The 21831-nt window shown below is 31.3% G+C and overlaps 1 protein-coding gene across 1 annotated transcript; it reads left to right on the top strand.

The window, feature by feature from the left end:
* Positions 1-17264: 17264 nt before the first annotated feature.
* LOC135133565 (uncharacterized) lies at positions 17265-18323 on the top strand. Its single transcript, XM_064062017.1, has 2 exons — positions 17265-17777; positions 17832-18323. Exons 1-2 carry the CDS (start codon positions 17358-17360, stop codon positions 18321-18323), a joined length of 912 nt encoding a protein of 303 aa, XP_063918087.1. The 5' UTR covers positions 17265-17357.
* Positions 18324-21831: the final 3508 nt, after the last annotated feature.

Raw genomic sequence — 21831 nt, forward strand, 5'->3', positions numbered from 1 at the left:
ATGCGGGATTCTTCCGAAAACTTAACATTACTTAAATAAACTTCCGACCAATGGGAAAGGCGGCAGAATCCCTACTCTTGGGTTATCTCTCGTTTCAACTCGGTCGATTTGTCGGCTGTCTCTTGTTCGTTTACATGGGGTCTCATCCCATTTGGACTTTTTGTTGGGTAGTGCTGTCTCGCTCCTGGTCATTGATGGTGGGCTATTTATATATCTCACTTGTTGCCAGCGCACAGGGACGGCGTCAGGCGGCAAGTGAGGCAAGGAGCTAAAAATTGGTCCAGAGAGCTTAAACAGTACTTCCCTCGTCCTCTAAAGAGTGTATTTATATTTTATTTTTTGCGATAATTCGTCTCAATACTGTACTAAAGAGTGTATTTATATTTTATTTTTTGCGATAATTCGTCTCAATACTGTTAAAAACACGGAAACATTAATGTAAAATTATTTTATCATCTACACGATAATCATCAAGAACACTAAAATTTGACAATAATCAGTCCAGTTTTTGGAGAAATCTGTTTAACAAAATCCACAAACGAACACACAGACGCACAGAGAAATGACAGACAGACGTAAACTGGAATCCAAATGACCCTTTGGAATACTTCCTAGAATTAACTTGAGGAAATAAATATAAAATCTATTAAAACCGCAGATTGTTTCTGTTTTACTTTTACTTGATATGAAACGGTTTTCAATCTATAAAAAAAATATCTAAAGTTGATTTTGTGTTGATTTTCTCTTTTAATTCTCGAGCCTAAGCTAAGGAAGTACATATTGTAATCGAATCCATCGTGTGACTGGGTACTTTCATGTTTTTTCGACGTTTCATGACCCCTAGAGTTTCTGTCTATCTGTCTGTCTGCCTGTCGTCTATCGGATTTTTGCTAGACAGATAATTTTCGAAGCTATTGGACCGATTGTTGTCAAATTTTGTATGTATCTTAAGAACATCATGTAAATGGTAAAACACTCACCAAAAGTGTCCAGTGGAATGACGTCATCTCTAAATTTTACAATAGTAAATAAATGTTATTTAAATTTTATAAAATAATTATGAATTAGTTAGTGTTCGAGTTCTTGCCTTAGGCATTCAGATTTTTGAAAAAAAAAAAAAAAATTATGTATCTTCAAATTTTCGATTTCTCTATTTCTTTATTTTTCGATTTTTCAATTTTCCGATGTTTCAGGTTTACGACTTTTCAAATTTTCGATTTTTCAATCTTCCATTTTAACGTTTCGAAATTTTCAATTTTTCGATTTCTCAATTTCTCGATTAATCGATTTTTTAATTTTCCTATTTTTCGATTTTACGACTTTTCAATGATTCGAATTTTCAGTTTTTCAATTTTTCGATGCTTCAATTTTTCTTTTTTTTTCAATTTTTCGATATTCCACTTTTGGTATTTTTCAATGTGTTTCGATACTTCAGTTTCCTGATTCTTCACTTTTTTTCCATTTTTCAATTTCTCGATATTTCCGTTTCGGTATTTTTCAACGATTTTTTAATTTTCTGCAATGCTTCGATTTTAAAATTTTTCGATTTTCCAATTTTTCGACTTTCCAATTTTTCAGTTTTTAAATTTTTCGATTTTTCAATTTTTCGATATTTCAGTTTTGGTATTTTTCAATGTGTTTCGATTCTTCAATTTTTCATCTCTCGATTCTTCAGTTTCTTGCTTCTTTAATTTTCCGATTTTTTAAATTTCGGGTTTTCGATTTTCCCGTTATTCGTAATTTTAATTTTTCAATTTTTTAAATTGTAGAGCTTTCGATTTCTCGATTTTTCAATTTTTTAATTTCTCGATTCTTCAAATTTTCGATTTCTCGATTTTTTTATTTTTCGACTATCCAATGTTTCGATTTTTAAATTTCTCGATTAATCGATTTTTTGATTTTTTCATTTCTCGATTTCTCTACTTTTCAATGTTTCGATTTTCCAGTTTCCCAAATTTTCGAGTTTTCAGGTTTTTGAATTTTCGATTTTCAATTTTTCGATTACTGAAGAATTCCTCGATTCTTCAAATTTTCGTTTTCTCGATTTCTTTAATTTTCGATTTTTCAATTTTCCGATGTTTCAAGTTTACGACTTTTCAAGTTTTCGATTTTTCAATCTTCCATTTTAACGTTTCGAAATTTTCAATTTTTCGATTTCTCGATTTCTCGATTAATCGATTTTTTAATTTTCCCATTTTTCGATTTTACGACTTTTCAATGATTCGCATTTTCAGTTTTTCAATTTTTCCATTTTTCAGGTTTTCGGATATTACAATTTTTCGATGCTTCAATTTTTCTTCCATTTTTCAATTTTTCGATACTTCACTTTTGGTATTTTCAATGCGTTTTATACTTCATTTTTTTGTTTCTTCAGTTTTTCTTCCACTTTTCAATTTCTCGATATTTCAGTTTTGGTATTTTTCAATGTGTTTTGATTTTTCAACTTTTCATCTCTCGATTCTTCAGTTTTTTGCTTCTTTAATTTTCCGATTTTTTAAATTTCGGGTTTTCGATTTTCCCGTGTTTCGAAATTTTAATTTTTCAATTTTTTAAATTATAGTTTTCGATTTCTCGATTTTTTCATTTTTCGATTTTTCAATTTTCCGATGTTTCAAGTTTACGATTTTTCAATTTTTCGACTATCCCATGTTTCGATTTTTAAATTTTTCATTTTTCCGATTTTTGACGTATCAGATTTTCATTGTCTCGATTTTTAAATTTCTCGATTAATCGATTTTTTGATTTTTTCATTTCTCGATTTCTCCACTTTTCAATGTTTCGATTTTCCAGTTTCTCAAATTTTCGAGTTTTCAGGTTTTTGAATTTTCGATTTTCAATTTTTCGATTACTGAAGAATTCCACGATTACGATTTTTCAATTTTTCGACTCAATTTTCCGATTTTTAAATTTTTCGTTTTCACGTTTACAAGTTTTCAACTGTTCGACTTCTCAATTTCTCGATTTTTTGAGTTTCCGATTTCTCAATTCCACGACTTTTCAAGTTTTCGATATTTCAGTTTTGGTATTCTTCAATTTTTCATTCCTCGATTCGTAGTTTTTCGATTCTTCAATTTTCCAATTCTTCAATATTCCGATTTTTCAATTTTGGCAATTTTTTAAATTTCGGGTTTTTGATTTTCCCATTTTTCGATATTTTGATTTTTAATTTTTTTTATTACAGATTTTTCGATTTCTTTATTTTTCAATTTTTCAATTTTTGGCGTTTCAAATTTCCAATGTCTCGATTTCTCGACTTTTCGATGTTTGGATTTTTCAGTTTTTCAAATTTTCGAATTTTCAGGTTTTGAATTTTCAAGTTTTTTAATTTTTCGACTGCGATTTTTCTACTTTTCGATTTCCGATTTTTCAGTTTTTCGATTTCGCAATTTTTCTTGCATTTTTCAATTTTTCGATTTCTCGGTTTTTTGCATTTTCGATTTTTCAATTTTTTTATTTTTCATTTCTTCGATAATTCAATTTTTTGATTTTTTAAATTTTAGATTGTTCAGTTTTTCGATTTTTAGATATTTTGGCTTCTTCATTTTCCAATTTTGAATGTTTTAATTTTTCAATGTTTCGATTCTTCAGTTTTCAGATGTTTCTATTTTTTGCGATTGTAATAATTTTGGATTTTTGATTTCTCGATTTTGATTTTTTGATTTTCGCATTTTCTGATATTTTTGTTTTTCAATTCTTAAAATTTTTGAATTTTCGATTTCTCAATTTTTCGATTTTTCAGTTCGTTGATATTTCTAATTCACAATTTTTCGAATTTTCGATTACTTCTCTCATTTATCCGACTTTTACTCTTAGGTCTTCAGATGTTTCGATTTTTCAAGTTTTCGATTTCTTAATTTTTCAACATTTCATTTTAGGAACTTTTCAGTTACCGGATTTTTCAATTTTTTGATATTTTAATTTTTCGATTTGTTGGATCTCAGTTCAGAGGCGAGGAAAGTTCTGTGGATGAGATAGCTCATTTTTATTTTAATCAACAAAATAAATTGATTAATTATTTTTTTGAACCATTATAATAATCATTATAAAAAAAATATCAATGCACTGATGAACAAACAGCAAGTATAGATTCAGAATAATGTGCAAAATAATTTTTGACAAGATTTTTTCAGCAAATTTTAATATGACGTCATCAAGTTTTTGGAGGGGAAAAACAGATTAATTTTCATTGGCGATCGATTTGTCGTGCTTACGATAACCTTAAACCGTTTGCATGATTTCAGAACATTCAATTTTGTAATTTATAATTAAAACTGTAAAATGTTCATACACTTTTGATTATTTTTTTACAAAAATTTGGGTACGTGGGCTAAAAATAAAGGCAGATTCATAAACCGTAGGTTTAGAAGTGTTTTATTTTATCAAATCTAAATGGGAATTACTTAGCAAAATTTTGATATGACGCCATCGCGTTGTTGGTGAGGATAATAAGCACATTTTGGTCAGCGTTTCACAATCTGTTCGATATTCCTAAAATAGCCCTAAAATTTCACGACAACCAATTCAATAGTTTAGACGACATATAGAGGGAAACAAGGCACATTTTTTAATAAATATTTATTTAGTATTTTTTTTGAAATGGTGTCAAATTTCGCAGAGGATAAATCGAGAAATTTTAGTCGGTAATCACTAGATCCAGCCGTGGCCGTTATTTGTTTTATTTATTTTTTACGATAGCCGTATGAGTAAGGTTAAAAACATGAAGACGCTAATATAAATTCCAAGTAAGATTTACTTAGCAAAATTTTCGAGTGACGTCATCAATCTTTTGGAGAGGATCATCAATCATACAGTATACCTAAAATTTCACCTAATCCGTTTTGAAAGTGCCGGCCTAATAAAATGCCAAGGACAGACAGGGAGACGGATGGCAGACAAACGGAAACGGAAATCCAAATGACCCTATTATAATGCTTCCTCAGTAAACTTGAGGAGGTAAAAACGTATTTCTTCATTTTTACAACATAAAATTTAGTTTTAGCACCATGTACTCCATCGTTTCTGCTTTATTTTTATTTATTGTATAGAAAGAGGGGCGCAGAAGTCTGGAGCCGGCCCTGCCGTCTAGATGCGTATAATGACTTACGGAATACTGGTCGGAGATGATCGCGTTTATTGCTTATTATGATTCAGTGATGGTAAAAAATAATGGCGTTGTCGAGTGGAATTTTAGTTGCGAATTTGAAAAACTGGAATCGCGATGTCGAAATGATTGTTTTATGCGTTTTTTAGTGGCTTGTAAAAGTTCGTTTTTAAACAATATTAAGGGAAATTGGAGCAGCTACATTCTTGTGTTGTTAGAGGATGCCGATTCAGATTTGAATGGATCAGCCATAAATGACGTTTTCATGAAGCCATAAGTGTGTTATGGCAATTAATCCGCTCATAACCGTTCCAGATCATCTATTAGCTCCGATATAGCGGATTTTTATCGACGAAACATCAAACGTGGCAATTAGCGTCCGTCTTTCAACAATTTCTCTACACAGACAATGCGCCTCTGGAATTACGCAAATCCGACTAAAATTTTCTCTCCCCTGTTATAAAACGCTTAAGCGTGTCTTTGTTCTTTTATGAACACTTCGGGAAAACGTTACATATTTACGACTCTTGTCTAAACCTTGCCAAGACATTTCCATATATCATAACGTTTTTCCGATGGCTTTTTAAAGTGTAAATCTTTGAAGTTTTGGTTGTTCATTTGTGTCGTTTTTTCGGGACATCTGCTCAGGTATACCACTCATAATCTGAAGTTGAGCAGCGACAATTTTTTATCGTGGCGTTGAAATAAGAGTGCCTCCGTGTGATGGGAGATATATGGGCAACAAGTGTGCAGGGGCCGGTCTCACTAGACCAAGGGGCCACACCGGCAGTAATGACAGGATGTGCGCCTCCTATCGAGACAAAAGTCAGCTGCTGTAAGTCCATTAAAGTCGCAAAATCCGACAATTGGGGGATGGCTGATCCTTTGAGTGTCATTGACCAAAGCTTGAGTTGAATGGTCATTATGGAGACATTATGTACCAGAACGAATTTCGAACTGGTCCCATGATGGATACGACGTTTTTCTTGTCTAATTTAACTGTCATAGTTATGCTAGGTAACAACTGCTGGTAATTTAATTTACTTTCTGTGATGACGTCAGCAACGTTTTAGTAGGGAACAAATGCACAATGTAATACATACTAATAAAATAGCAGTACTGTGTACTGGAACGCAAAAATTAGGTGAACCGCTTTTGAATTAATCAGTAAAATCAATTTCTATGTCGCTAATCTTTTAGGACATCCTATAAAAACAATCCTAAAAAATGTGATACATTATTAAATGACGAACAATATGTCATATATTTCAATCGAGATTTACTTATCAAAATTCTGACGTGACGTCATCAATTTTTTGGAAGGGATGAATAAAACGGTTGAATTAGAAACTAATTAGCAACTTACTATCTTTGTGACAACTGCAAATCGTCTGCTAAATTTCAAACCGATTAATTTCTTAGTTCATAAGTTAATTTGTAAAATTTTGGTATAATTTTGGACATTTTTTTCAAACAACTACACGAATAAAGGTATTACAGGAATTGAAAGATATTATTTTGCACATCACATAATTTATATATGGATATACTTAACCTCCTTAGAACCTTCTATTGTGATTTATAAATCACGATATTCACTTTCGGTAAAATACGGCCACTATTTTTAAATTCTAATCGTAATCTAGTATTTCTTGAATTACGTGGTCATTGACCACGTTGCTTCTTATGGGACTATATTTGAGTCTGTTTGCTTTATGAAGCCAATTTTGCTATAAGTTTATTGCACTTCCACTCAAAAGAAATGTCTACGTATGAAACTCTGCGTGAGGTCAATAATTAAATTGACCCAACGAACCGCGAATGAGAATTGTTGTTGGTCTTGTTGTTGAATTTTTGTACATATCATGGTACAAAATTTACGAATTCATAACTGACAAATATAATTTTGCCAAAAAAAATCTTTATTGTATTGTGGTTTAAAGCATTTGTTTTGTTGAAGTTTTCTTGTTCTAGGAACAAAATTTTACAGTGGCTACTCGTCCGTTAAGTTTTTTAGTGACAAATACATAAGAAGGTGTCATTTTTGAGTAAAAGAACAGCTTTTTTTCAAATTTAACGAAACATAGCTCCAAAACAGCACAAAATATTGAATTCTAGTTCAAAGTATTCGCTTCCTTGAAGCTTTTTTGTTCTAGGAGCAAATTTTCAAATTTTCAGGCCGGATATTCGATTTGTTTGGTCTGCAGTGACGAATATGTTGGAAGTTGTCATTTTTGGGTTAAAAAATAAATAGAAATATCGAAAAATTGAAAAATTGGGAAATCGAAACATGACAAATCGAAAATTTGAAAAATCTAGAATTTAAAAATAGAAAAACTGAAAAGTCGAAAAATCGAAATAAAAATTCAAAACTCAAAAAATCGAAAAATTGAAAAATCGCAACATTGAAAAATAGGGAAATAAAAAAAAATCGAGATAATGAAAAACTGCTATTTTAATTGGGCAATCGAAAAATTGAAAAGCCGCAAAAAAGAAAAACCAAGAAATCGAAAATAGCAATATCGAAAAAGTGAAAAACTCAAAACATCAAAAGATCGAGAAATAGAAATTAAAAAATTTTAAGTATTGGAAAAAAATATACAACTGAGAAATCGAAAAATCGAAAATTAGAAATTAAAAAAATTAAAATATCCAAAAATTGAAGATGAAAACGAAAACGGGAAATAGAAATAACAAAAAATCCAAAAATTTAAAAATCGATAAATCTGAAATTTTAAAATAGGAAAACTGAAACATCGAAAAAGTGAAAAATCAAGAAATCGAAAAATCGAAAAATTGAGGAGACGAAATATTCAAAAATCCCACAACTGAAAAATCAAAAAATTAAAAAATCGAGGAAAAATTGAAGAATCGAAAAATTTAAAAACCCAAAAATTAAACAATCAAAAGTGGAAAACTTGAAAGATCGAGAAATCGAAACATCAAGAAACTGTAAAATCCAACTTCAAAATTTCGAAAAAATTAAAATCAGAAGTATTTAAGAACTGAAAAATTGAAAATTCGAAAAATTGATGATTTTAGAAAATTGAAAAATCTAAAATGTAAAAATCGAAAAACCGAAAAGTCGAAAAATCGAAATAAAAATTCAAAACTCAAAAAAATCGAAAAACTGAAAAGTCGAGAAAATGAAAAATTCCAAAACTGATATTTTAATTGGAAAATCGAAAAATTGAAAAGCCGAAAAATCGAATTTCAAAACATCAAAAGATCGAGAAATAGAGAAATTGAAAAGTCGAGAAGTTGAAAAACTGAAAAAAATGGAAAAATCGAGCAATTCAACAATCGAAAAATCACAACATCAAAATTTCGAAAAATTAAAAAATCGAAAAATTAAAGAATCAGAAATTTTAAATACATATTGGAAAAAATCTAGCACCAAGAAATCGGAAGATAGAGCAATGATACATCAAAAAATTAGAAAATCCGAAATTTAAAATTTAAAAAAAAATGAAACAGTAAAATAGAAATATTGAAGAACTGAAAAATCGAAAAATCAAAAATCGAAAATTTAAAATTAAAAAAATTAAAATATTGAAAAATTGAAGTTGAAAAAGTTGAAAAATCGAAACATAAATTTAAAATTTTAAAATCGGAAAATTGAAACGTCGATATTATAAATAAATTAAGAAATCGACAAATCGAAAAACTTGGGAATCGAAATATTTAAAACTCCAAAACTGAAATATGAAAAAATGAAAAATCGAGGAAAAATTGAAGAATCGAAAAATTTAAAAACACAAAAATTAAACAATCAACAAAAAATCGAAAGATCGAGAAATCGAAACATCAAGAAATTGTAAAATCCAACTTCAAAAATTCGAAAAAATTAAAATCAGAAGTATTTAAGAACTGAAAAATTGAAAATTCGAGAAATTGATGATTTTAGAAAATTGAAAAATTAATACATATATCGAAAAATTGACGATTGAAACTGAAAAACCAAAAATTTAATAAATCGTCAAATTGAAAAATAGAAATATCGAAAAATTGAAGAATCGAAAAATTGAGAAATCGAAACATTACAAAATCGAAAAACTGAAAAATCTAAAAATCGAAAAACCGAAAAGTCGAAAAACCGAAAATTCTAAAATTCAAAACTCAAAAAAATTGAAAAACTGAAAATCGAGAAAATGAAAAATTCCAAAACTGATATTTTAATTGGGAACTCGAAAAATTGAAAAATTGGAACACCAAAAACTTGGAAAATCGAAAATCTGAAATCCGAAAAATCGAAATTCAAAACAACAAAAGATCGAGAAATAGAGAAATTGAAAAGTTGAGAAGTTGAAAAACTGAAAAAATCGAAAAATCGAGAAATTGAACAATTGAAAAACCACAACATCGAAGTTTCAAAAACTTAAAAAATCGAAAAATTTTAAATGTTGAAAAGATCTAGAACCGAGAAATCAACAGATCGAGCATACATCAAAAAACTAGAAAATCCAAAATTTAGAAATTAAGAAAAAATTGAAAAATAATAAAATAGAAATATACAAGAACTGAAAAATCGGGAAATCGAAAAATCAAAAATTGAAAATTAAAAAATTAAAATATCGAAAAATCGAGAAATCGATATACAAATCTAAAATTTTAAAATCGGAAAACTGAAACAACGAAACAGTGAAAAATTAAGAAATCGACAAATCGAAAAACTAAGGAATCGAAATCTTCAAAAATCCCACAACTGAAACATCAAAAAATTAAAAAAACGAGGAAAAATTGAAGCATCGAAAATTTAAAAACCCAAAAATTAAACAATCAAAAGTCGAAAAATCGAAAGATCGAGAAATCGAAACATCAAGAAACTGTAAATTCCAATTTCAAAAATTCAAAAAAATTAAAATCAGAAGTATTTAAGAACTGAAAAATTAAAAATTCGAAAAATTGATGATTTTAGAAAATTGAAAAATTAATACATATCGAAAAATTGACGATTGAAACTGAAAAATCAAAAATTTAATAATTCGTCAAATTGAAAAATCTAAAATGTAAAAATCGAAAAACCGAAAAGTCGAAAAATTTAAATAAAAATTCAAAACTCATAAAAATCGAAAAATTGAAAATCGAGAAAATGAAAAATTCCAAAACTGATATTTTAATTGGAAAAATCGAAAAATTGAGAAATTGAACAATTGAAAAATCACAACATCGAAATTTCGAAAAATTAAAAAATCGAAAAATTAAAGAATCAAAAATTTTAACAATTGGAAAAATCTAGAACCGAGAAATCGAAAGATCGAGCAACGAAACATCAAAAAACTAGAACATCCAAAATTTAAATATTAAAAAAATTGAAAAATAGTAAAATAGAAATATTGAAGAACTGAAAAATCGAGAAATCGGAAATTGAAAATTAAAAAAATTAAAATATCGAAAAATTGAAAAACTGAGGAATCGAAATATTGAAAATCCCAAAACTGAAATATGAAAAACTTGAAAAATCGAAGAAAAATTGAAAATTCGAAAAATTTAAAAACCCACAAATTAAACAATCAGAAGTCGAAAAATCGAAAGATCGAGAAATAGAAACATCAAGAATCTGAAAAATTCAAATTCAAAAATTCGAAAACATTAAAATAGAAGTAGGTATTTAAGAACTGAAAAATCAAGAAATCGAAAAACTGGAAATTTTAAAAAATTTAAAAATTAAAATATCGAAAAATTGGCGATTGAAAAGTTGAAAAACCGAGAAATCGAAGCATCAATTTGAAATTGCTAAAATGTTTAATTTTTTAAAGGACAATAAAACAAAAATTTAAAAACTGAAAAATCCCAAATTTGAAATACCAAAAAATTGAAAAAATCGAAGAAAAATTAAAAATCAAAAATCTGAAAAATCGCTTTCATGAAGCTTTTTTGTTCTGGGAGCAAATATGCAGGCCGGATATTCGATCTGTTTGGTCTGAAGTGACGAATATGTATGAAATTGTAATTTTTGAGTTAAAGAACAACTTTTTTTCCAAATCTAATTAAATATAATTCCAAAATGGCACAAAATACCGACCTGCCGTTTGAAGCATTCAATTTCTTGAAACTTTTTGTTCTAGGAACAAATTTCCAGACCGCATACTCGATCCGTTTTAAGGTTTTAAGTGACAAATGTATAAGAAGGTGTTCATTTTTGGGTTAGAGAACATTTTTTTCCAAATTTAACCAAACATAGTTCCAAATTAACACAAAATACTGAATTTCAGTTCAAAGTAATCTTTTTCTTGAAGCTTTTTTGTTCTAGGAACAAATTTTCAGGCCGGATACTCAATCCGTTTGGTCTGGACTGGTGAATATATAGGGAGGTGTCATATTTGAGTTCAAAAACAGACTTTTTTCCAAATTTAACGGAAGATAACTCCAAAACAACACAAAATACCGAATTTTGATTTGAAGTATTCGCTTTCTTGAAGCTTTTCTGTTCTAGAAACAAATTTTCCTAAATTTTTGTGTCTAATTTATTTTATATTTTCAAACATGCTGTATATTTTGATATTAATCAAGTAAATATTCTTCATTATCAATTTCTTTTTCAAAAATTTCTCGATCAATTTTACACACATCTTCATTTCTGACAAAGTTTCCATTTACATGAACTTTATGATTTATATACTAGGAATTATGAAAGGAAACCAACGTGTTTCAACACCTTTTACACGGGCCAAGCTCAAGTTGAACGCCCAATCAGCCAGCACGTACATTTTGTAAAATAGCCGTGATAAAAAATCAAATCGGATTCATAAACCACAGGTACAGGAGTATGTTATTTTGTAACATTAAACCAGCAATCGTACAGACACAATAAAAAAGGAAACCTTAGAATAATGAAGATCAGTATTAGCAACGTTTATGTTTTGGTATGGTTCCAAGCGACCTGTCCATCTTTTTTCCTGTTGTATTGTCTGAATTGAAAGCTTTCCACAAATTTATTTATATCCTAGAAAATAAATCCGTTCTTTATTATATTATGATTGTTATCTTGGCGTAAGTTTCCAAAACACATCACAGGATTTTCACCGCTCTGATTTAATCTCATTTCTTTGTTACCTGATCAAAGCAAAAGTGTAGGAGTTAATTCAAAATCTTCATTAAAAGCAAAATTACATTTTTGCCGTTATTCTTCCAAATATTTAACTTAAAAAAAAAAATAAAAAAACGTGACGGTTGGTATCTAAAACTCTTTCCACTTAACCCAGTCTCGTTTTTCCAGTTCAATCAAACCCGCCTAAATTCCATTGTTTACATTGGCACGCACCCGCAGATATTATCTAATTTTAAAATAAATCCATGTAATTTGTCCGCAGTCAATTAGACTCGCCTCGTGTTAGTATTTTAGCAAAGTAATTTATTTGATGTGCCCAATATAACTCGAATTAGTTCGGTAATTCATCGACACGATTATCAAAGAAAATTTTCTGCTTTGATTCGCCTCTCTTCAACGTCATTACATAAACAGATTTACGAGCGGGCGTGAAAAGAGAGCTCTAAAAATTTCGATTCGCTCCAGAGTACCCTCTCTAAGATTTTATTTTTTCAACGAGTGTAACGCAAGATAAGATAGATTAGTCTTCGAGGGGACCGCGACATCGAGAATGCGTCAAGCCGGGGTGGCTGCATGAATTATGTTGCTTTTACTCTCTTCTGAAGGAGGTATCAACACTTCGCTCTCCGACTCGACCGTCATTAAAACAATTCCGCTCCAGATTACTCATTAATTAAATTTAACTCGTGATACAAGGAAAGCGGGGAAAAAAGCGCCATGAGACACGATATGAGTATTTGTTACACTTTTCAGGATGCGGACTGACGTCAACAGTCGCCCGGAAACGCTGATCTCCCGCGGGATCTAAGCGTATCGCCCTTCATCTGGCGCCATTGTGGTTTACGTGGGTATTTTTAAATGCTGGGGAGATATTCGGATTGATCCTCGATGGACCAGAGGTCCTACGGGATCTACAAACGCAGGCGATCTCAGTCATATATAATTTTGTCCCATCAGCCACCCGCCACCACGCTCTAATGGCAAACCGTCCCTAATAAGGGATACGCTTACCCGCTCATCCCGACATTAATTAACTCATACAGGAAGTCGACGTTCTCTTTAATTAGGCCCCGAATCCGCTTCGGGCCTCATCGAGTCCCGACATTTTGGCATACCTTTGAAAAATTGCTTTTAAATTTAGACCATGAACAGAGCAAGAATCATCTCTTCCACAGTTCCCCGGCCAATACAAAAACATTCCTGAAATGGGTTTAACACTGCCCATTAAAAACACTCAACATAAAGCAGGGTGTGCACCCTGGAGTGGTTTTCAACTCAAAAACCATTATATCACGTCTGTGCATGTCATTATTCTCTTCTCCAAACAACGGTCGTCCCGTCCTACGATAATAAAATCGACGTTTCCGAGTACGGCTGAATGAAGGACCCATGTCAACGTGAAATATGGCAGAAGGTGCGCCATTTTGGTACCATCGAGGTGCACGTTGTGATTGGGACAGGTGTGCGAGATACCAGCATGCATTGGCCAGGTGAGATTGAAGACCCATGTGGGCGGGGCCGATTAAACTGGCCACCATTTGGGAAAGAAGTCGGAGAAGATCAAAAAGGGACCGATTTGCGTAATAAAAGTTTCCGTGAGAAAAAAAAAAGGTGGAGGGTTTGAATTCTAGAAGGAAAGGTTTTATTACCTTGGAGAAATTAGTCATCGCAGGGATGGCTATTACGTGCTGGGTACAGTTTGTCTTAGCCAACCAAGTATTCAATTTTTTTGGAAAAATGTTGAATTAAAATTTGTTTTAAGTTTCTCTACACAATTCTACTTATGAGTGTGTCGTAATTTTTTGAAAATTTTTAAATTCGAGGTTTCCACTTTGAACCGAAGATGACATTACAGTTCTCATTGGACGTTTGAATTAACGATTAACTTTTATTTACATATATTCGGTCGATAATTTTTTTCTGTGAATCTACTTTTACGAGTAATTTTATGGACAAGAATTATTATTTTATGACATCCGGTATAAACATAGAAATCGTCATTTATTTCTTTGAACTCTAGTAACTAAAATAATTGCGACTCATTTCTGGGTTGCCTGTTTTTTTTTTTATTTTGTTACATAAAGTGACATTTTATTCGCCACTTGAGTTTTCTGTCTTCAATAACCCACTAGTGCGATAAAGTTACGATAAAAAATACTTAGTTATTCTCAGTTTCATAATGTTCTATTTATTTTTGTAAAATATATATTTTTAAAATTAATTTAAATTTCTAGCACGTCACGATTCAAAATAAATAGAATGTCAAAGTATTTAGCCAAATCCACAAAAGTCAAAAAATATATCTGCTTACTGTCACTTATTTGCACTTAAAAATCCTTTTAGCTGGAAATATTTATGATTTCGAGAAATTTTCAGAAAATACAAAACCAAAATCCTTTTTTGGCTTGAAGGGGAGACTTAATCTAGTATCCTAAAAACACTTTTTTAACGAATTTTGATGGACTATTAAATTACGACGACAATGATATAAAAAACTTATATGTGTTGATTCAGTTTCAGCTGTATATAACAGATGTTACACCACGATTCTGAAAAACAATTACATATTACGAAAATTGTGCCGGCAATACCTACTCGATGGCCAGCTCGCAGACCCGATTTAACAGCTTTAGATTTATTTTTGTGATAATTCGACGTGATTTAGAAGATTAAAAAAATAGAATTAGGAATGTTTGAAGCTCAAGTAATACGTTCGAAAATATGCTCAAATGACTGTTTTTAAACAGTTTTCTCTAAAAATTGAATTTTGTTATATTTACAATTTTTTGTCGACTGAAAATGAAATAAATATCTATGATTATTTTAATACATCAAAATCACTCGAAAAAGAAATACATCATATTTGCAATGTAAATTAAGCTTCCCCTTCAAACTCAAAACCACGCCGTTTACAGAATTTCAATTTTTCTATCCCTTTTATAAGGTATAAGGCCATTGAATTTTATCTGGGAGTCTAATTCCTTCACAGCGGTACAACTGAATCGACATTATGTATGTGATCAAAAAGAAAAATGAAAAAATATTTGCTTCATAATAGGCATAAAATTGTTTTATTTTTATTTCTTTTGAAAAATTTTAAAAAATCCGAATTTCACACCGAATTTTCCGAAAATATTGCTCCGTTACCATAAACATGCCATATTTTTGGAATCACCACGTCGGGATATATCTCTATTTTTTCAAAATAAAACGGATAAAAATATTGACATTCTGTAAACGCCATTATTTTTAGCCTAAAGGGTGAAACTTAATTTAGTATATTGTAGAGATGTACCGACTGTAGGTCTGGCCGACTAGCCGACTAGCCGATTGTTCGGCCAGTAAAAGCCGACTAGTCGGCCGACTGTTCGGCTTTGCTAAAACCGGTTTATAAATGCGACAGACAGTATGTTTTTTTTTTCTATTTCTCTGACTACCTTAAAAATTTGTTTTATTTTGTGGGTATTGTTGGTGATTTAAAAGCGACGGTACGGTTTTCAGATTTTATTTCGTTCTTTACTGTTCGAGAGTGCCAGGGAGAAGAAGGAAGGGTGTTTAAAATGGTACACAGGTAAGCTCGGTTTCGAAGAGGTGGAAGTAGGTAAAGAAGGAGTTTACAAAATTCTAGAAGGGAAAAGAGAAAGTATGTAGGAGCGTAGGGCAGGTAGCCGAAAGATCGGAAGTATTTACATTTATACAATTATTATGAATGCGCTCAGGTTGAACACCTGATTTTGTGGGAACTGTTGTTCATACAATTTTAATAACAGGAATAACTAAAGTTCCTTTGTTTTCCAAAAAATGTATTAAATTTGTTTCGATAATTTTAACATTTAATTTTTTTTAGTAACTCACTACAAAAATAAAGAATAACACAATTTAGGGCCAGTTTATACAATATTTTAACTGCGATTAAGTTGATCGCGCATTTAACAAGGCCATTAGTGACGTCTGATTGGCGTAGAGTCGGTCACATGATACTTTAAGGCGGGGTTAAAAATTAAATCGCAATTAAATATTCAATTGAGGTTCTGTAAACCTGGTTTAATTGTTTTATATACTATTTTAATTCTAATAAAAAAAGCCGACCGGTCGGCTGTTTAGCCGACTAGTCGCCGACTGTAGCCGACGATGAAAAATGGCCGAATAGTCGGCTTATCCGACCGGTCGGCCACTAGTCGGTATAGTGAACCAAGAGGTATAAGGTTATATGGCCATCATAAAATTAGTTGACCGCAAATAAATACCCCCTTTGTGTGGTTCGCACTAAGCTTACCGGTTGGCAATAAATCATCTTCTAAACATTTCTTGCTCATATTTAACAGGGCCGGCTTTCAAAGCGAGTGGTTATTTCGGAACCCTCAGCGGCTGCAGGTAGCAAAGAAATAGTGGAGTGGTCGATTTTCATATTTAGTGAAAGCCGCCCCTGAACGAAACCGCAAGAGCCGGTCGAGCTGTAGTGGACTCGTTATTTACGACCCTAAAACCTTTTCTATTGTAAACAACTTAAGTTCGACACAATGGGATGATTTTATGATGGCCATATAACCTTATAGCTCTTGGTTCACTATACATCCCTAGTATATTGCAAATACTTTTTAGGTTTATAATTTTAGGTCACATCAATTTCTGAAAAACATTTATTATGATTATGAAAATTAGCCGGCAATACATAGAGGCTCTCAATGGCCAGCTCGCAACCCCGATCTAATGCCATTAAATTTATTTTTGTGGCGATTTGACGTATGGGCAACTCTTGTGTGATTACAAGATTAAAAAAAATAGAATTAGGAATAATTGAACTTCTTGGACAAGTAATACGTTCGAAAAGTGGAATTTTTTTAATAGTCCCCCTTTCTTCAAATTTCGCAAAAATTTTTACATTTTCGAAACTCGACTATAGATATTTACATAAAAGTCAGGAAAATGTCTCATTACTGAAGAGGAGCTATGTTGAAATACGGGGCACTTTGTGCCGAGTATTTTAAAGCTCCGAGTCAAATAAGACATTTTACTGACGAGTTTTGTATTAAATTTTTCCGGAAATCGCAATAAATCGCTAAAAATCGAGATTTTCCAACAAGTTTTTTAATTAGTTGCGCAAAAATCTAGTTTGTCAATTTCTTGAAAACGATGGTTACAAACAAAACAATTATAAAATTTTGTGCGTACGTCAGAGCTGTGTGTTTATTTCATTAATTAATTATGAATACAAGCGAAAACACTGGTGAGGATGTTCCTTTTGACCTAAGCAAAGCAGCCGCTGCTGCTACAGAAGAATTGTTACCGTCGAAATCTAAGGAGCGGTATGAAAAGCAGTTCCAAATCTTTGAAGATTGGCGCAGGCTTAAAAATGTTACTTCGCTAACGGAAGACGTATTTCTGGCTTATTTTGCGGAAAAATCAAGTTCTTATAAGGCTTCAAGCCTCTGGAGCACTTACTCTATGTTGAAAGCCGTGCTTTTGTTGAAGGAAAATTTGGATATCAGCAAGTTTTGTAAGGTAACTGCTTACCTAAAACGAAAATCGACTGGTTACCAACCAAAAAAATCGAAATGTTTGTCTCGGGACCAGATAGAGAAATTTCTGCTTGAAGCTCCCGACAAGGAATTTTTATTAATGAAAGTAAGTTATTACAATGATTACATATTTAAGTTTTATTAAATTTGGTAATTTCAGGTGGCGCTTATTTTTGGGGTGTCTGGAGCCTGTCGATGCGACGAATTATCAAGGATGTTAGTTGACGACATTGAAGATCAAAATAACGTGCTAATAGTACACATTCCTGATTCTAAAACAAAAAAACCTCGACGCTTTGTAGTTGTTGATGAAAGAAATCTTGCTACATACAGACGTTATTTGGAATTACGTCCGCCTAGTACTCCACACAAGCGCTTATTTTTAAATTACAAGAAAGGGAAATGTACGGTCCAACCAGTGGGCTTGCATTCATTTGGTAAATTTCCTTCTCAAATTGCTACCTACCTTGGTCTACCAACACCTCTGGAATACACAGCAGGACATTGTATGCGGCGCAGTTCCGCGACTTTACTAGTAGACGCAGGAGGAGATATTACCAACTTAAAAAGGCATGGAGGATGGCAAAGCAGTTCAGTAGCAGAAGGATACATAGAAGAGTCCATCGAAAATAAATTAGATATATGTAGCTAATAAAATACAAGCTGGTCCGAAAAAAAGACCCTTCACTAATATCGAGACGTGTCCCTCTACAAGTAGTGATTCATCTGAAATCTGTTGCACCGAAATCTCGACTGAAATTTTTGATAAAAAGGTTAAACTTGATCATAAATCTCTGTCTGGAATTAACATTGCAAATATATCGAATTCTACAATTAATGTTAATATCTGTAAATAGTGTAATTTACGAAATTTTGAATAAATTTTTCTTGTTTAAATAACTAATTATTTTGCGTCATTTTTGTAGTTTTTACAGTACTAGTCAGGGAAATCCAATTTTCCTGCGCCTAATGTCGCAAGGAAATGCTGTTTCAAACACGATTTCCGGAAAAATACATTTCCTTGTAGATTTCGAGCTCTAGAACTCAAATCCGGCCTCGATTTTTTGATACCTGCAACCGTTTTTCTATAATCGACCGTTGGAATATCGAAATTTTTGAAATTTTCAAAAATTCGCATTTCGCAGCGATTTTTTCGAAAATGTTGCTTCGTGACCATCAACATGCTATATTTTTGGAATCAGCGTGCCGAGATCTACGTCCCTGAATTTTTTCAGAATTTTTAGACAACTTTTTTAAAAGTGAAATTTTTCCATTTTCGGTTTCTCAGTTTTCAATTTTTCGATTTATCGATTTTTGATCTTGCGATTTTCAGTTTCGCAGCGTTCTTTTTCAATTTTTCGACTTTTGGATTTTCCAATTTTCCAAGTTACATAGGTTTTTCGATTTGTCGATTTTCCAATTTTTCGTTTTTTCTACTTTTCGATTTTTCGATCTCGGTTTATTTTTAAAATTTTCACATTTTGTATGTTCCATTCTGCTCTTTTTAATGGTCTTCAAATTTTGCAAAAATTTTGACAGTTTTCGAAACTCAACTAAAAACAATGACCTACTCTTCTACGCAAAGGTACTAGCCCCGCCCACCCACCCTTTATTTTCTTAGAAGAGTAGGTCATCTGCCAAAATCAATCTTATCTTGGCAAGTATGACACTGATTTTTGCAAATGACATATACTTTAAGAAAATAAAGGTGGGTGGGCGGGGCTAGTACTTGTCAAGATAAGAGTGATTTTGGCAGATGACCCACTCTTCTAAGAAAATAAAGGGTGGGTGGGCGGGGCTAGTACTCGTCAAGATAAAACTGATTTTGGCAGATGACCCACTCTTCTAAGAAAATAAAGGGTGGGTGGGCGGGGCTAGTACTAGTCAAGATGAGACTGATTTTGGCAAATGACATATTCTTCTAAGAAAATAAAGGCTGGGTGGGTGGGGTTAGCACTTGCTAAAAACAAAAAAAAATCAAAATCAAAAAATGACAAATTGAAAAATCGGATAAATGAGAAATCGGAAAATTGTACAACTGTATAATCGGAAAATCAAAAACTGAAATATCGACAAATTGAAAAAAAAAACAAATCTTATAAAATGGAATTCGAAATTTCAGTTTTCATTTTTTTTTAGTTTTTAGATTTTTCAACTTTTGAATAAGCATTTCATTTGATAATTTGTTTGACGATTTTGCAGTTTTTAATTCCAATCTTTTGATTTTTCAAGTTTTAACTTTACAATTTTTGAATTTTTTTATTTTTAATGTTTCAAGTTCTCAAGTTAAAACTTTTCCTTTTCACGTTTTGTCATTTTTCGATTTTTTAACTAAAAGAACAAATTTATTCGAACCGAAATTTTGAAAAATCGAAAAATCCAAAAATTGAAAATTAGAAACAAAATTTTCAGATGTTTTAAAGTTACGGTAAACATGGCAAATCGCTGATCAAAATTACGTTTTACTCCCTTCCAAAAACTCGGTGACAAAAAATCAAAAATCGAAAATTTTAAAAATAAACATCTATTTTCTCGATAATTTTAAAAATCAAGTAATTGAGAAATCGGAAAATTGCCAAAATTGTAAAATTAAAAAATCGAAAGTTTTTTTCAGTGGCCCAGAGAAATCAAAAATCGAAAAACAGATAAAAAAATTGAGAATTTAAAAAGCGAGAAATTGAAATGTATTAAAGTTCGCATCGGCACAATTCACACAATCTTGCCGAAAATACTCAAATTTCGTTAAAAATATTTCAGAAACTAAAACAGAATAAAACCTTGTATGTACCACGGGCATAATTGTCGATTGTGGCCCTAGGGAAATTAAACGCCTTTCTTCGTCAGGCTTTAAACATTCCCTCGTGACATAATCTCCCTAATTATGCTCTTAATACATAAATAACTATTAAATTAAAAATATGGCACTCAGAATTTAGAAATATTCTATATCCCATACAATCAAAATTACGGTTTTAGTCGTTTATAAAGTACGGCGTTCAAATTGTTATTCTATGACATCCTGTATAAACCTGGAAATCGATACATTACGCAGTTTTTTTGAGTTTGTTGCATAAAGTGACATTTTGTTCGGGATTTTTCTGCCTTCAATAATCCACTAGTGGAATAAAGTCTAGATAAAAATTACTTCGAAAAAGTTAATCTGTTTCATAATGTTGTTTTTTTGGTAAAAAAAAATAATTCTATTAGATTTTCTTAGATTCTGTAAATATAAAGATTTTTTCGATTTTAATTATGACCTTACTCTCCGAAAACATATACTTTCATGCACATAATCGAATGGGTAGCAGTCCATTTTTCAGAAATGAGAATTAGAATGTTAAAGTATTTAACAAAATCCACAAAAATAATAATAAAATGTCTGGGGGATTATCTGCTTACTGTCACTTACTTGTCCTTAAAAGTCCTTTTAGCTGGAAATATTTATTTAAAACTTTTAAGAAATAAAGTAGTCCCTGATGTGCTTTTTCAAAATATGGTTTCAACAAGATGGTCCGTCACCTCATTCTTGATGTTACACCAGATTATGATTTTAGATCACATCAAATCCTGAAAAACATTTATTATGATTATGAAAATTATGCCGGCAATACTTAGAGGCTCTCGTGGCCAGCTTACAACCCAGATTTAACGCAATTAAATTTATTTTTGTGGCGATTTGACTTATGTGCACCTCTTGTGTGATTACAAGATTTAAAAAAAAATTGAATTAGGAATAATTGAACCTCTTGGACAAGTAATACGGTCGAAAAGTGGTAGTACATTAGTTCACATAACTTAATTTTTTTTATATTCGGCGGATTCATAAACCACAAGTGTAGGAGTATAAAGTTTAAACAACATATACTATGTACACTGTGCGGTGACGTCATTACATTGTGGTGGGTACCTATAAAATTTAACCCCAAAAAATCCAGCCGTAAAAATGTACTCAGACGACAGACAAACGGAAATGGGGAACCTAGTTTTTCATACTCTAGGACCCTTTTACTTAGCTTACGCTCGGGAAACAAAATTAAGTCGTTATTTTACGCTGTCTATAAATAGAGCGTATTAAAATTTATCATTTTTTAATTACGCTTTAATTTAAATGAAGTATTTAAAATTATTTTCAGTCCCGTTCACCCAGCACAAAATAAAAA

The sequence above is a fragment of the Zophobas morio genome, unplaced genomic scaffold (genome assembly GCF_036711695.1).
Source record: "Zophobas morio isolate AGI-343-1 ecotype UQ-CSIRO unplaced genomic scaffold, CSIRO_AGI_Zmor_V1 ptg000022l, whole genome shotgun sequence".
NCBI lineage: Eukaryota > Metazoa > Arthropoda > Insecta > Coleoptera > Tenebrionidae > Zophobas > Zophobas morio.

What these genes read in the sequence shown, in the direction of transcription:
- LOC135133565 (XM_064062017.1), top strand. Translation starts at nt 17,358, where the DNA reads ATGAATACAAGCGAAAACACTGGTGAGGATGTTCCTTTTGACCTAAGC. An exon ending in AGGAATTTTTATTAATGAAA is followed by an intron (nt 17,778 to 17,831) that starts GTAAGTTATTAC and finishes TGGTAATTTCAG; the next exon opens with GTGGCGCTTATTTTTGGGGT.